This window comes from Anolis sagrei, chromosome 2, assembly GCF_037176765.1.
Source record: "Anolis sagrei isolate rAnoSag1 chromosome 2, rAnoSag1.mat, whole genome shotgun sequence".
In the NCBI taxonomy this organism is placed as follows: domain Eukaryota; kingdom Metazoa; phylum Chordata; class Lepidosauria; order Squamata; family Dactyloidae; genus Anolis; species Anolis sagrei.
The window spans coordinates 158,752,438-158,767,744 of NC_090022.1; the positions used below are offsets into that span (position 1 = coordinate 158,752,438).

Genomic DNA, 15,307 nt, shown 5'->3' on the forward strand with positions numbered 1-15,307 from the left:
ATCCCAATATGTTACTCAATAATGAGGGAGATTTCGTTTCTTTTTATTTAAAAAAGGGAAGTTGGAATTGTAATCTTGTTTGCACTTACTTGGAAGTAATCCCACTGAACTCAGGCTGGGTCTACACCACCATATAATCCAATTTCTGAATCTAGATAATGTGTTTTGAACTGGAATATATGGGTCTACACTGCCATATAGTCCAGTTCAAAGCAGATAATCTGAATTCAGAAACTGTTTTGTAGTGTAGATAGGGCCCCAGACCCATTATTGAATAGATAGGAGTAAGCACTTGTTGTAAACTGCTAAGAGATCAAACATTTAAAACATTCAGTGGATTAAAAAAAATCTACATCTATCCTATTTGGTTGATATTGACAATATTATAGAGCAAGCCCCTCAAAACCCTTTAAAAAAATCTGTACAGCAGATGGCACAGCTCTATATTTTACAATCACAAGTGGAGATATTTAAAAGGTCACAGTGATCTTCATTCAAGGTTTCTCTCTGCAAACACACTCTACATCTGTGTGTTTACAATTTGGCAAAATCTATTATGCTAATGAAGTATATTAGAGACATAAAATGAAAATAAACAGATACTCTTTTTCAGGACGAAAAACTATCTACATTGGGTTTTTTTTTTAAAAAGGTTTGACCAAGATTGCATTCTTAATTCGCTTCTGACACAATGAACTATATAAATATTCTCTATGCCTGAGGCCTTAAAGCTTAGTACTGCATCCATAGAAGTAGGCTTATATTCATGAAAGCTCATGCTGAAATAAATACTAGTTAGTTTCTAGTTATTTTCTGCCACATTTCCTTTTTTTAAAAAGAATTCCTCTTTCCTTCTTCCTTTTTGTGCTACAAGAGCCTCAATCGCTATTTCTTTGAAAAATACTTCCTCTGGACACAAAATCTGGTGCTAATAGAAATCAGTTAGATTTAAAGGGCGGTGCTAAATTCCTTTTTCCTTTATTTTTCCATCTCCTCCCTTCCTGCTTCCTGTTAGAAACAGATTTGCAGCAGTCTTTTTTAGAACCCTTTTGTTAGCAAAGCACAGGTACCTGACTAGTTCAGAAAGATGGGTTTATAGATCAAAAAGCTAACCCATGTGTCCTGCTTCTATTCTTTAAAAAGGCAGCAATAACAGTATTTCTGGGGCAGGGGCACAGAAGCACTTTGCATAATTTGTGGGGGGAAAATCCCCCAAAATGAAAACAAGCACAGAAACAAGCATTGAAAAATGCAGGAGAAAATAGAGACCTGGATATACAACAATGGTAACAGAAGCAATGGGCATTTCTTATACGGGTCACATGTATTTTAGCAGGATAACCAATCACGCGAACCTTGAGGTTGCATGTTCTCCACATTTCTCCTCCAGCACAACCATGACAGGGAGCTTGGTACCTTTCACTTTCATTTTTCATTAAATATAGTTCAGCGTTCCAGTCAAACTTGAAACCAGCATCAGCCTTAACTAAAGATAGCTTCAAACCCATCTGAAGTTGCATTATTACAAATTAAACCGAGTTGAGATTCATCACAATTTGTCCAAGCCAGACATCACAAGAAGGTGTCATTAATGGAAAGAAGAAGTGTGCTGGTACATCTGTACCAGGAACTCCAACTTTATTTTCTTTCTGTTATCTGTTTGCAGTCATAGGGCAGGCCTCCTGTCCATCATAATTAAGCTTTGGTTCTGCCCCTTGTCCAGGGCTCTGGGAGAGAAAGGAGCCATTTTTTGGTCAGTCTCATACAAGGAAGCTAGACTATAGGACGTAGACCAGCTCATCCCGTAGAAAAGCTTCTTTTCTCAAGAGCATCCAGGGAAAAGTAGCATCCAGGGAAACAGAAACAGAAATTCCAGGGAAAAGTTCCAAGGCTCTGGCTGAGAGCTCACAGCAAACAGAGGGAAAATAGCCCTGAAGTTCTCAAACAATTCTCTGAGGGAGGACAGCACTACAGATCCACGGAACTCCAGCTGAAATATCTTCAAGCCTCGGCTGGTAGGTCTACTCGATACCCAGACGCATTTGGAATCAGTAGTAGGACCCACACAGAAGAGGCATAGATAGTAAACAGCCTGGGAGAGGTTAAAAAGGGTTTTTCCTACAGTTAATCAAAGTCAGGTACCAGTCCATTGAGGACTAGACTAAGAAAGCGTTGAAGTGTTGTTTGAACCTTTGAAGATTTGTTGTTTGTTCCATAATAAAGACTTTGATGTATCATTAAAGACTCTAAAGACCATCACTTCAGAAAAATCCCTGAGAACCTCTCTTTGAGGCGCCCCTGGCTTCCTGCTGGGCTTAAAGTATACATCCTATAGAAAAGTACAGCTGTTACAGGTCCAGCGCGCAACAGAACAAGAAGCAAATGCTTTCTTATATTCACACTGGCAGAAGAGATGGAAATGAAGGTAATAACTCTGAAACTTACATAACTTTGTTTCTATCACACCAAGCAATGGTTTTGAACAGAAGGGAGCAAAAGAAAAAGGTTGCTTTGGGCCTTAGCTGGAATGTGGCAGGCAAATATTTCATCTTCCAAATGTGTTTATGTTGTACTTTGCAAGCCACAATTCTCTAAGGCAGTGGTTCTCAACTTGTGGGTTCCCCAGAGTTTTGACCTACAATTCCCAGAAATCAAATACAACTTTTGACATTAATTTGCACTTTCATTAACTTGCAAACCATTGCTTGGTGTGATAGAAACAAAGTTATGTAAGTTTCAGAGTTATTACCTTCATTTCCAGCTGTTAAGATTTCTGTGAGTTGAAGGCCAAAACATCTGGGGTTGAGAACCACTGCTCTAAGGGATATGGGGATGGCAGCAATTTCACCATGTTCTGGGTGCTATTTGGCCAGATTAAGTACAGATAAAGTATTTTTAACCAGAAAGTAAACCAGAAGTTGGCTTTTGGTTTACTTCCAGATTGAAAAAGCCCTCTATTGGACCTGAAATGAGAGGAAGAAACTACAAAACTATTAAATAAAATTAATTTCTTAAAAATTTAAAAATGGGAAAGAGACCTTGAGTGCTCAAAAATGTATTATTTGGATCATTGTAGGTTTTCTTTGGGCTATATGGCCATGTTCTAGGGGAGCTCTCTCCTGACGTTTCGCCTGCATCTATGGCAAGCATCCTCAGAGGTTGTGAGGATGCTTGCCATAGATGCAGGCGAAACATCAGGAGAGAATGCCTCTAGAACATGGCCATATAGCCCAAAAAAACCTACAACAACCCAGTGATTCCAGCCATGAAAGCCTTCGACAATACAATTTAGTACTTATTTATTTACGACTCAAGAGCAGCTTACAATACACACACACACACACAATATATTAGCATAGTACAATATCAGTATTATATGTTACTGATATTTATTAATTATTTATTTACGACATTTATATGCAGCCCTTCTAACCCAAAGGAGACTCAGAGTGACTTACTCTCTCTCTCTCTCTCTCTCTCTATATATATATATATATACACATACATACATACATACACACACACACACAATATATTAGCATAGTACAATATCAGTATTATATATTACTATATGGTACTATACTTTATATTGTAATATTATTTGTAATATTACATGTAATATAAAATATATAATTATAACGTCAAACACATTGCTTAAGGTTTGCACTTTACCCAACCCTGGTTTTGCAGAGAATGCAAAGGAAGGGAGAGCACATTAAGCTTAGATCTTATGAAATAAAGTGAAATAGCAAATCACATGAGAGTACACTACAAGATATGATAACCTCGTATCTTGTGCAGATATGCTAGGAAGTCGTACTTACATTCATGTTGTTCATAAGGTGGATAGGAGAGACGCACCGAGATCAATATGAAGAAGAGAAACAAAGGCCAAGCAACCTCAATCAGCAGCTGGAACTGGAAGAGAATAGAGGAAGAGGGTGATAACAGAATTAAACCTCCATATTTGCTATCACCAAGAAACAGAGGACAATGAGGTCAATCTTCCATTAGTGTTCTCAAATCTCAAGATTTGTGAGAACAAATATCACTTCTAGAGATGCCTACATGGTAATCTAATCTCACATATCTACACCGTACATCTCAATGAACACATGACGGCACTGTACATCCATTGTTAAATGACAATGTATGTTAAACGGCATTGAAATGTAGACTTCTTCTTTATATAATACTAGAATTTGTAATGCATAGTTCAGATGTGTCTGACCCACATCTTCTGCATTCTCCAAAGACTGGGAAAATGTACATATTAGAACAGAATGCATTTCCAGTGAATACAAACACTGCTAAAACACTCTTTAGATGTGAGAGTAATATATACAAGCAACATATACCATCTGAGATGTGCACAAATATGCATGCTTTGGGGAAAAGAAATTCTCACCCATTGAAAACACAATTAATGCACAGAAGTGAGAAATTGGGGAGAGTCTCCAGTGGAGGGGAAAATCCTACAAGCTCCTAAAACCTCAGGACTACAACATGACCTCCTTACAAAATATGTTCTCTCTAGGAATCTTCTCATCCACCCAAGCAATTCTATTGTATACTTCCACTGGAAGATACCACTGAAAAATCTTGCAAATCTCCTGGGAAGACAAGTGGACAAATGTCAGCGTGCTGGAAGAAGCAAAGACCACCAGCATTGAAGCAATGGTCCTCCACCACCAAGTCAACTGGACCGGCCACGTTGTCCAAATGCCTGACCACATCTCCCAAAGTAGTTGCTCTACTCCGAACTCAAGAATGGAAAGTTGGAGGACAGGAAAAGAGATTTAAAGATGGGCTCAAAGCCACCCTTAAAAACTGTGGCATTGACACCGAGAACTTGGAGCCCCTGGTGGCGCAGTGGGTTAAATCCCTGTGCCGGCAGGACTGAAGACTGATAGGTCGCAGGTTTGAATCCGGGGAGAGGCAGATGAGCTCCCTCTATCAGCTCCAGCTCCTCATGCGGGGACATGAGAGAAGCCTCCCACAAGGATGATAAAAACATCAAATCATCCGGGCGTCCCCTGGGCAACGTCATTGCAGACGGCCAATTCTCTCACACCAGAAGTGACTTGCAGTTTCTCAAGTAGCTCCTGACACGACAAAAAAAAAAACCAACAAAAAAAACTGGGAAGCCTTGGCCCTTGAGCGCTCCAGCTGGAGGTCAGCTGTGACCAGCAGTGCTGTAGAATTTGAAGATGCACGAATGGAGGGCGAAAGAGAGAAATGTGCCAAGAGGAGGGCACAGCAAGCCAACCCAGACCGGGACAACCGATGCCCCAACTTCAGGAGAACATGCAGGTCAAGAATAGGGCTCCACAGTCACCTATGTACCCACTGCCAGTACACCAAACTTGGAAGACAATTTTATTTGGTCAACGAGGGATCACCTAAGTAAGTAAGTACCACAGAGTCACACTAGAGGACCTAGCAAATTCCTAGAGAGGATAGCACTCTATTTTTTTTCTAGGTTCTCCAGGGTAAGTCTATGGTAATTTTCAGCAGTAATAATTCATTTCAATAGGCTTTGCTATTATTCAGGTTTCCTATTTCCATGTAAGCCCATGGACACATCCCCTGTTGTTACAGAAGTTGTACTATATATCAAATCCTGAACTGACTGCCTTCGTCCAAATAAATCATTACATCTGTGCATCCACACAGTTACTGCCAGAGATATTAAATTGCAGTAGAGGAGCTACTGTTCAGCATGTGTGTACTGCACCAACATGGGCATCTAAAATTAGATGTGACATTTAAAATAGGGTCAAGAAATAAAGATGGTGTGGGGAATATTACTGTACTGTAGCTGAATCTAAACTGTAAATAAATACCATGCCTTTCCAGAAAACAATATATAGTACTAGCATTAAGAACAATGACCATGCTGTAGCTTGAAGTTTGAGAACCACTGGTTTAGCTAGTGGACTTTGTGGACCCATAACTCTACCAAATTGTCTTTGCAGGGAAAATTTTAGGCCACCGCACTTCCGGGGTCCGTAGAGGCCAGGGAGGCAGGCCTTCCCCGCCATGCCTCAGGCCACTGCACTTTTGGGGTCACTGCCCCCCCCCCCGGCCTCCACTGGGCATAAATATTTAATATTTTTATTAATATTTTCAAAAATCCACAAACCAGTGAGTCTGCTAAAAGTGAACCGTGAAGTAGCAAGAGAACACTATATATGAACTGACACTGGAATATAATCCAGTTCAAAGCAGATAATTTGGATTTTATATGGCAGTGTAGACAAGGCCTTAGATAAGTGGTTCTCAACCTGTGGGTCCCCAGGTGTTTTGGCCTACAACTCCCAGAAAGTTGAAGGCCAAAACATCTGGGGACCCACAGGTTGAGAACCACTGCCTTGACGCATGCAGAGCTCTTGTGGGGGCTAGAGCTAGTTTTTCCTTATACCTATTGGACCAGCAAGGAGTTGGTCATATATAACTCTATGGGTAATCTCAAATCTAGGCATGATTCAATGGAAGCACTAAAATGACCACTTCTATGTCTGACGTTCTGGGTCTATTGACTGCTTAGGCATCCAGAGTGGCACAACTTGTGCACTCAGAAGAATATATCAACAATACTCAGAAAAATTCAGTGTGGTATACTGGTTAGATTGGATCTTGGAACATCCAGGTTCTCATCACCACAAAGGACCCTTCTACACTACATAGTTATAGCACTATGGTTCCACTTTTGACTACCTTCACCACCTCCTATGGAAATCTGGGGGTAGTAGTTGTAGCGGAGCCCACTCCCTGAAAATTTCAAATGCCCCTTTCTAAGAATCAAATCTCAATATTCCACAGGAATTAAAGTTGGATCACAGCACTATGATGGTGCGGTGTGGAAAGCTTCTAAGCCAGGAAGCTTTCCCAGGCAACAATGGGTTAATAATTCTCTCTCCCATCCTGTCCTATCTCATAGGATTGTGTTGGAAAGATAAATTGTGAATGAGAAGAGAATGATTGGTGGGCGGGGGGGGGGGGGGAATGGAAAGTGAGATATAAGTGTAACTAATGCTTTAAAATAATTGTGATTTTCAAATGCAGACTTACAGGGACCTTCGTAACTCTTAAAGGATACCAATAATAATAATAATAATAATAATAATAATAATAATAATAATAATAAACTTTTATTTGTACCCCTCTACAAATAAAGTCCATCCACCGAGTCCATCTCCCGAAGGACTCGGTGCGGCTTACAAGAGGCCGAGGCCAAATACAACAATAAAAACAGTAGCAGCAACAACAACACATTAACTCAAAAAACAAAAACAAAAAACAAAGCAATAACATTAACAACATCAAATAATGCAATTAAAAACAATGGCCAAGCCAAATGTAATAATTAAAATTAAATAGTGTTGGGCATGACAAGGTGGGGGTGTATGGAGGGGGATGGGCATGCAGATATCCTGGATCTCTGATATAGTGCGTTGGGACATAATGCTAGGAGTTTCCTTATTCTGGAAAGGCACACTGGAACAACCACATTTTCAAGATCCTCCTAAAGATTGCTAGCAACGGGGCCTGCCTGATGTCCTTAGGGAGAGAGTTCCAGAGTCGAGGGGCCACCACCGAGAAAGCCCTATCCCTCATCCCCACCAATCGCGCTTGTGATGCAGGTGGGATCGTGAGCAGGGCCTCTCCAGATGAACGAAGAGATCATGTGGGTTCGTACACAGAGATGCGGTCACGCAGGTAGGCAGGTCCCAAACCGTTTAGGGCTTTGTAGGTAAGCACCTGCACCTTGAATTGGGATCGGAAAATGAATGGAAGCCAGTGGAGCTCCTTAAACAGGAGGGTTGACCTCTCTGTAAGAAGCACCAGTTAACAATCTGGCCGCCGTGCGTTGGACCAATTGAAATTTCCGGGCTGTTTTCTAGGGCAGCCCCACGTAGTCCAATCTGGACTACGTGGTAGTTACAGTAGTCCAATCTGGAAGTGACTAAGGCGTGGATCACCCTGGCCAGATCCGCATTCACGAGGTACGGTCGCAGTTGGCGCACGAGTCTTAGTTGTGTGAAGCATGCTCAGTGGTTACGATTTGTTGTAGAAACAAGGGGAAAAGCGAGAAAGGAATCAAGTGGCTAGAATCCTGGACATGGAACAATGTGGAATGCAAAATTTTGTCGGAGGCCCCCTTGTTATTGTCCAGCAAGCCAACTTTTGTTTCGTATTGCTAATGCTCACTCAGAGCTCCTCAATATAAACACGTACTTAAGATTTTTACGGCTCATTGGGGGTTTGTTTGAAGGCTTCCTTCCCCCCTGTTAAGAGCTCGTCCAGTAAACAGCTGGGAAAGCTCTTCCCCTCCCTTCCCCATTTTCCAAACTGCAACAGCTGAAATAAGCATTGCGAAAGCCGGGTACAAAGCTCAGCTTGACGTGTGCAGCGCAAGCATTACATTTGTGCTCCTGGAAGACGTCCAGGACAAAGTGTATCCTCACCGAACCCTGGGGGGGGGGGGGGGGGAGCCACCCTGGGCCTCTGACTTGAGCAAACACACTCTCATGGACATTTGTCTCCTTATTCAGCATCTCTTTCTATCCATTTATCCATCTGAAAACAGTCCGTTATCTACAATGCTGATGCAATAACATAAAAGGTGGCCAATGATTGCAATCCGTCAGTGGACTGAAGAGAGATGGAGGTGGGATGGAGTTGCACCGACATGGCTACCTTTGTAGTTCCACAGATTTCCTTCATCAGATCTGGAAAACTGATTTTTTAGAACTGTAACTTCCAGAATCTCTCTAGACAGAAAGATTTTCAATCTCTGCTCAGGATGCATACAGCATCAGCACCATTTTGTTCGGGCATGATGCATATGCAAAATCTGTGCTAGTACGGTACTGGTAACCTCCCCTTCTCTACACCAATGCAATGATGTCATTTGCATGCTGCCTGCACAATGATCACTCCAACATGTGTAATTAATTTGCGGGAGTGTAATTCTCCACCACTGTGCCTCTTCTTGGAAGGATCAAGTCCTGAGAAAGCAAGTGATGGACAGGAGCCAGCCAAGGGAGAAGCCACATAGATCACTACACTTGGGATTTTAACGGCAATTCGACTAATAATAGAGCATTACTAGTTGCTGGTGTCTCATCTGTCAGCAATTTTGTTTTGAATCCTGCAAAAAATGGACAATGGTTTGGAAAACAAGTCAAAACAAATGGCATTCTGTGGGCAAACAAGGCTATGCAGTGTGGATGCAAGTGGGGTTGGATTGGAAGTTCTGCATGTAAACTTTGTTCCACCATTGTCACCTAATCAAATATGGGAAACCATCAATATTGCAGAATTACATCAATTTGTTATCACTTTAGCTGCAATCCTATGGAATCCTGGGATTTATAGTTTGCATGTAAGTAAAGACGTACACATGAAGATGGGAGTTTGCCATGCCTGGCTTGGCTCCAGAAATGGAGTGTATCTAACACTGTAAAATTAATGCAGTTTGACATTACTGTAATTGTAATGGCTCTATGCTATGAGTTTGAAGCCAGCCCAGGTTGGAGTTGGTTTCCAACCAATTGTGTAGCCTGTTGTTGACCTTTGCAAGCTGAAAGACAGTTGCATCTGTCAAGTAGGAAAATTAGGTACCACCTTAAAGTGTGGGGAGGCTAAATTAACTAATTTATGAGGCCATAAAAAAAGACTCCAGCAAAGCACTCCAGCAGAAAACATGCGAGGAATGCGGAAATACTTCAGCAGTGTCGCAGATGGACGATGAAAGCGACAGCTCCCCTGGCGGCCAGAAAAAGTTAAATAGCCTCTGTGTATGTCTGTATATGTTGTATGTTAAAATTGGCATTGAATGTTTGCTATATATGTGTATACTGTAATCCACCCTGAGTCCCCTGCGGGGTGAGAAGGGAGGAATATAAAAGCTGTAAAATAAATTATGAGAGTTGTGTTGTTGTTATTTATTCATTTAGTCACTTCCAACTCTTTGTGACCACATGGACCAGCCCACGCCAGAGCTCCCTGTACACCATCACCACCCCCAGCTCCTTCAGAGTCAAGCCAGTCACCAAGGATGCTATCCAGCCATCTTGACCTTGGTCAGTCCCTCTTCCTTTTTCCTTCCATTTTCCCCAGCATCATTGTCTTCTCTAAGCTTGCCTGTCTTCACATTATGTGGCCAAAGTACTTCATCTTGGCCTCTACTATCCTTCCCTCCAATGAGCAGTCAGGCTTTGTTTCCTGAAGTATGGACTGGTTGGATCTTCTCGTGGTCCAAGGCACTCTCAGAACTTTCCTCCAACACCGCAGTTCAAAAGCATCTATCTTCCTTCACTCAGCCTTCCTTATGGTCCAGCTCTCACATCAGTAGGTTACTACAAGGAATACCATGGCTTTAACTATGCGGATCTTTGTTGCCAGTGTGATGGGAGTTGTAGTTCAGTGAAATACAAGCACTCTTTGGGAGAAAGGTCTGAAGATCTTATACAACTATAGTTCCCTTGATTCCTTAGGTGTGAGCCATAGCAGTTGAAGTGGTATCAGATTATATTAATAGCTGTACTCATGGTCACAGCTGGGATGTACTGTACTAGCAATTGGCATGTAGCATAATGGATGATTAATTAATTGCTCTCCACAAAGTCATTTCAAAACTAGGATTGGTATAAAGCCCAAAAGAACAACCAACCTGAGTTTTGAATGGGCTTTTAGAAAGATACACAAAGAAAAGTGCTGAAGGATGATCATTCAGCCTTTGGAAGAAACCTTGAAATTATGAGTATAGTAGGATGGCGGGCACAGTTTGCTTACTGAAAAATCAGCAGAGCAAGGACTCCTTTTTGCACTGGTGTGTGTATGTGGAATATCTACAAAATGTGCCTCCCATTTCGCCTCTGCCCATCTCTTGCTAGATGATGTTACTGCCAGGAATAGTGTATACATTGTTCAAAAGGTTGTCCAAAAGTACTTGGCTTATTACCAAAGACAAACAGTCAGATCAAACTCAATCCAGGAATTTCCTCTTTTTCGATGGATGCATATGGGACAACGGGTCTCTGAAATTGTTAAGCAGGTCATTACATCAAGGACGGCTTGCCAAATTATTCAGTTAGTACAGAGAAACAGCTCATTGCATGTACGTTGAGGGGGAAAAAATGACCATTAGGCAGCCACCTTTATTCTCACAGCTAATGACATGAACGAAGTGAGGCCACAGGTGGAGCCCTGTATGTCCTTCAGCTGTTGTGAACCACGACTCCCACAGTCCCTTACTATTAGCCACTCTGGCAGGTGCCGATAGGAGTTGAAGTTCTAAACATCTGCACAGTACAAAAAAATTACTCTAATTGGTTCTTAATCAACAATACGCTATAAGATTTCATCAACAAAGTCCAGTACATATGAAGATTACTGTTGAGGGAAAGGAAGAAGAAAATGGCAAAAATAACGTCTTCCTCCTCTTTTTTAGAACGCTCCATTAATTCAAAGGTCCTTTTCTGCAGGAAAAAAATTGCTTTTAGTCATGAAATGCCCCCTTAAGATTGAGCTGACTATTGTATATATTCATGTATATGCCTTAAAATTGTAGTCAAAATACGAGGGAAAACTGGGTCAATCTACCTATAGGCCAATGTAAGTCCTGGATCTAAACTATTATCAAAAAGAGAACCATTTCCTTCTCTGAGTGGCAAAAGGCAAGAGCTTACTCTATTCCAGGAGAACCTAAAAGAAGCATCAACCCCTTGACTCTATCATAGCACCATTTCTGGCCTTCACGGACACCTAAGTGGGAAAATGTATGTGATTAGTAGTGACTGACTACCTCTTGAGGCAGCACTGCTGCTTTCCTCTCTCTGCAGAATGATCCTCAACTAATCCACAGGTTATATCCATTTTATATCAATTTATACATGAGGCCAACTTATGCATGAGTAAATAGGATAACTATTCATCTATGGGTCTAAAATGCCAATTCAATTAGAAACCTATGGCAAAGACTGCACGATTATTTATATCATGAAGGCTATCTGAATTGATGCAAGAGTTGTATGTTTGAGCAGAGCTTGGAAAAGTTTCTTTGGGGTATAATAACTCCTAAAACCTCCTTCTCCCTATTGTAATCCAGAAGAAGAAACTTTCCAAAGTTATGTTCCTATCAAAAACTGTATAGCAAGATAATTACATACAATAGGCCTGCTTATTACACAAGCTTCCTGAATGCAGTTTGTAATGCACAAAGAGATTTGGATGCCGTAGAAAAGTGGTTCTCAACCTGTGGGTCCCCAGATGTTTTGACCCTCAACTTCCAGAAATCCTAACAGCTGGTAAGCTGGCTGGGATTTTGGGGAGTTGTAGGCCAAAACACCTGGGAACCCACAATTTGAGAAATACTGCCATAGAATGTCATTGGAGGATCCTGCGATGTCTAGAGAAGGGTTCTTTCTAAGCCTCCTGTGCAAGTCTATTGCCAACTTCCACTGGACATTCTGCTGGAACTTGACCATAAAATCATACTGGAGGACTAAAAAGAATACTTTTCTATGTATTGCTAGGTCCTCATGAGTGATTCTATGATATGCTTTTGCTAGAAGCCCAAAACGTAGTTTATTTCAGGTTTAAAAAAAAGAATAAGGTTCCAGATTGTATTATACGAAGCATCCTGGAACAGACCCCTTGCAAAATATGTGGACCTACTGCATATGTCTATCTAAGAAAGCTCTTCATCAGAACTGCAGGAACAATAGTAGTGCATAGTTAATGAAATCAAAGCAACAGTGCCGTCTTACCGTTTGCCGTCTCCTAAAGGTGAAATTCTTCCATAGCAGCAAACCCAACTGTGTCCAGAAGGCCATCTTCCTTCTGTATACACCAGCAGTCAGCACCCTGGATGGCAACAGCACACAGCAGAGCTACTGTGGCTGGTCATCAACTAGAAAGAAGAAAACAGGAGATGAGCTATCTTAGCAGATTCCTAAAGTGAAGCAAATCACTTTACAGGTATCACATTTCACTCTGTTATATGTTTCACTAGGCTATATTTGAGAGGAAGGAACTGATAAAAGACCATCCGAGTATTCCTTCACTAAGGAAACCCTATAAAATCATGGGATCACCATAAATCAACAAGCTACTTGAAGACACATATATACATCCTCACCAAACAAGACTTAGGTACTTGTCTTCTGTTAGTGTAGCATAGGGATTATGTGGTATAGTGGTTAGAGTGCTGAATTGGGACTTGGGAGATCAAGATTTTGCTCATCACTGAAACTCACTGGCTGACTATAGGCCAGCCACTCTTTCTCAGGCTCACATCTGCCTCAAATGATGGTTGTCATCCAGATAAAAGGGGAGCAGAACCATATATGGTACTTTAAGCCAATTAATAGGATGGAACTATACATACAACAAATTATAACAGAAGCAGAAACCAGTGTGATGTAGTGGTTTATGCCAGGTTCAAATCTCTTCTTGACCATGGAAACCCAGCTTCATAGAAGAGAATGACAAACTCTCTCCAAACAACCCTATGATTGGTTTGCCGTAAGTCAGAAACAACTTGAATTACAGAACCAGAAGATGGAGTTCATGATAAATCTTGTAGCAAAGTACATTTTCTACATGAGATCCTGAAACCAAACACCGTAAGATACCAAGGGCTCACTGTACTCTTGTTTCACAAAACAGCATATTTTTCATGATAATAAGAAAAATTAAACAGATAATAAAGAAGACTCTATTTCAGCATCACCAGAGATACAAATTATATATGGTAAAAAAAGGGGGGGGGTTACAACTGTTAACCGTTAATCTTTTCTTGCCACCATTATTCTCTCGGGTCTATCATCATAGCACTAAAGATACAAATAATATATGGTACCTTAGGTGAACTGTTACCAAGAATTGTACAGGGCATTCATTGACAACTAGTAAAAGTGAGCTACTTTGGATAATCAAAGCCATACAGTGGGATAATAAGCCCTCTCAGCTGGTGGAAAACTCAAGACAGATTTATTTCTAGAGCAGTGTCAAATACCACATTTGGGAGAAAATTACTTTTGAGAATCCTCTTGACTTCCTTTAACCACACAGCTAACAGCACTACTAGCTGATTTTGTAGTACAAAATCTAACTTTTCCACTCACTGATTAGAATTTGAATCACAATTGTTTCTGGTGCCTCTGTAGGCTGTATTTATTTACTTTATTTAAAACATTATATTCCGCCCTTCTCACCCCAAAGGGGACTCAAATATATATAAATATACATAAACACTAAAATAAATTATCTCCATTTAAAAAACAGTTATTTAGAACCATCTCAGATTAGCCATACTGGATCCTTATTGCACTGTCCCAAAGACTTGGTCCCACAACCAAGTTTTTACCATCTTTCTGAAGGACAGGAGGGAGGGGACTGAACCCATCTCACCGGAGAGGGAGTCACCAACCTAGGAGCAGTTCCCTACTTCTGACCGTACTATATCATATATGTTTCCCTTCTCAGGATCTCATCACATTAGACAATTTTCCTGTTTCTAGATGTTGTTAAATTGAAGTCCCACACTTGCCATCACATGATGCAAGCCTACTTCAGCAGGTCATCCGATGGTCCCCGGCACTTTCATTCAAAAAACGTGCATTATTTGGAGGTGGCAATCTACCAGCTCTAGATGTCTGTACATGCCTAGATGCGGGGAAAATTATGGATTCTCCTATGTGATGGCAACTGGTCATTTTTGCTATGCCAAACAGTTTTATGACGTCAGTTGGCAAGCAAAAAGTGGGTGGTTACAACTGTTAATCATAAATCTTCTCTCACTGCCCTTACTCCCTCAGGCCTATCATTACTGTCAGTCCCTGCAGTCAAGTGTAAGTTCCTTCCCTCTTCTTAAAATAAATTATGTCCCATCTCATCTTTATTAATCAATACAAGTTCCAAAGTAATTAAGTAATAACTGTAGAACCCCATTTGGTAGTCAAGCAGTCTGAACACCAGCCACCAACACGATACCATCCTTATTTATGTCTCTGCTCCGCAGAGGTTTCATACTCCCATTTTAATGCAGTGGGTGAGTCCTTTAAGGAAGAAAAGGGGGAAGCGGGATGGGTGGGGACTCCACCAATGTGTGTGATGGCAAATCAAGTGGGTGAATCCAGATAAGAAGAACAAATGTGATGGTGAAGAATTAATTCTTCATTTTATTTAAACACTGAATACTAATGGCAAGGTCCAGATCCACCCAAATCAACCCTCATTATTCTTCTAATATGATGACTTCACCCAACTATATGGAGTGCTAAAGGAAGAGACA

General features: G+C 41.0%; 1 protein-coding gene across 2 annotated transcripts in view; it reads right to left on the reverse strand.

Annotated features, from left to right (window-relative positions):
- Positions 1 to 15,307, reverse strand: part of ABCA1 (ATP binding cassette subfamily A member 1) — a 162,848-nt gene that overhangs the window by 113,472 nt on the left and 34,069 nt on the right. For both annotated transcript variants that reach the window (XM_060763658.2, XM_060763660.2), the window contains exons 2-3: positions 12,780 to 12,922; positions 3,825 to 3,918 (exon numbers count right to left, since the gene is read on the reverse strand). In XM_060763658.2, coding sequence (XP_060619641.2) covers positions 3,825 to 3,918; positions 12,780 to 12,845 — 160 coding nt within the window. In that variant the 5' untranslated portion in view covers positions 12,846 to 12,922. The remainder of the gene's footprint in view (positions 1 to 3,824; positions 3,919 to 12,779; positions 12,923 to 15,307) is intronic.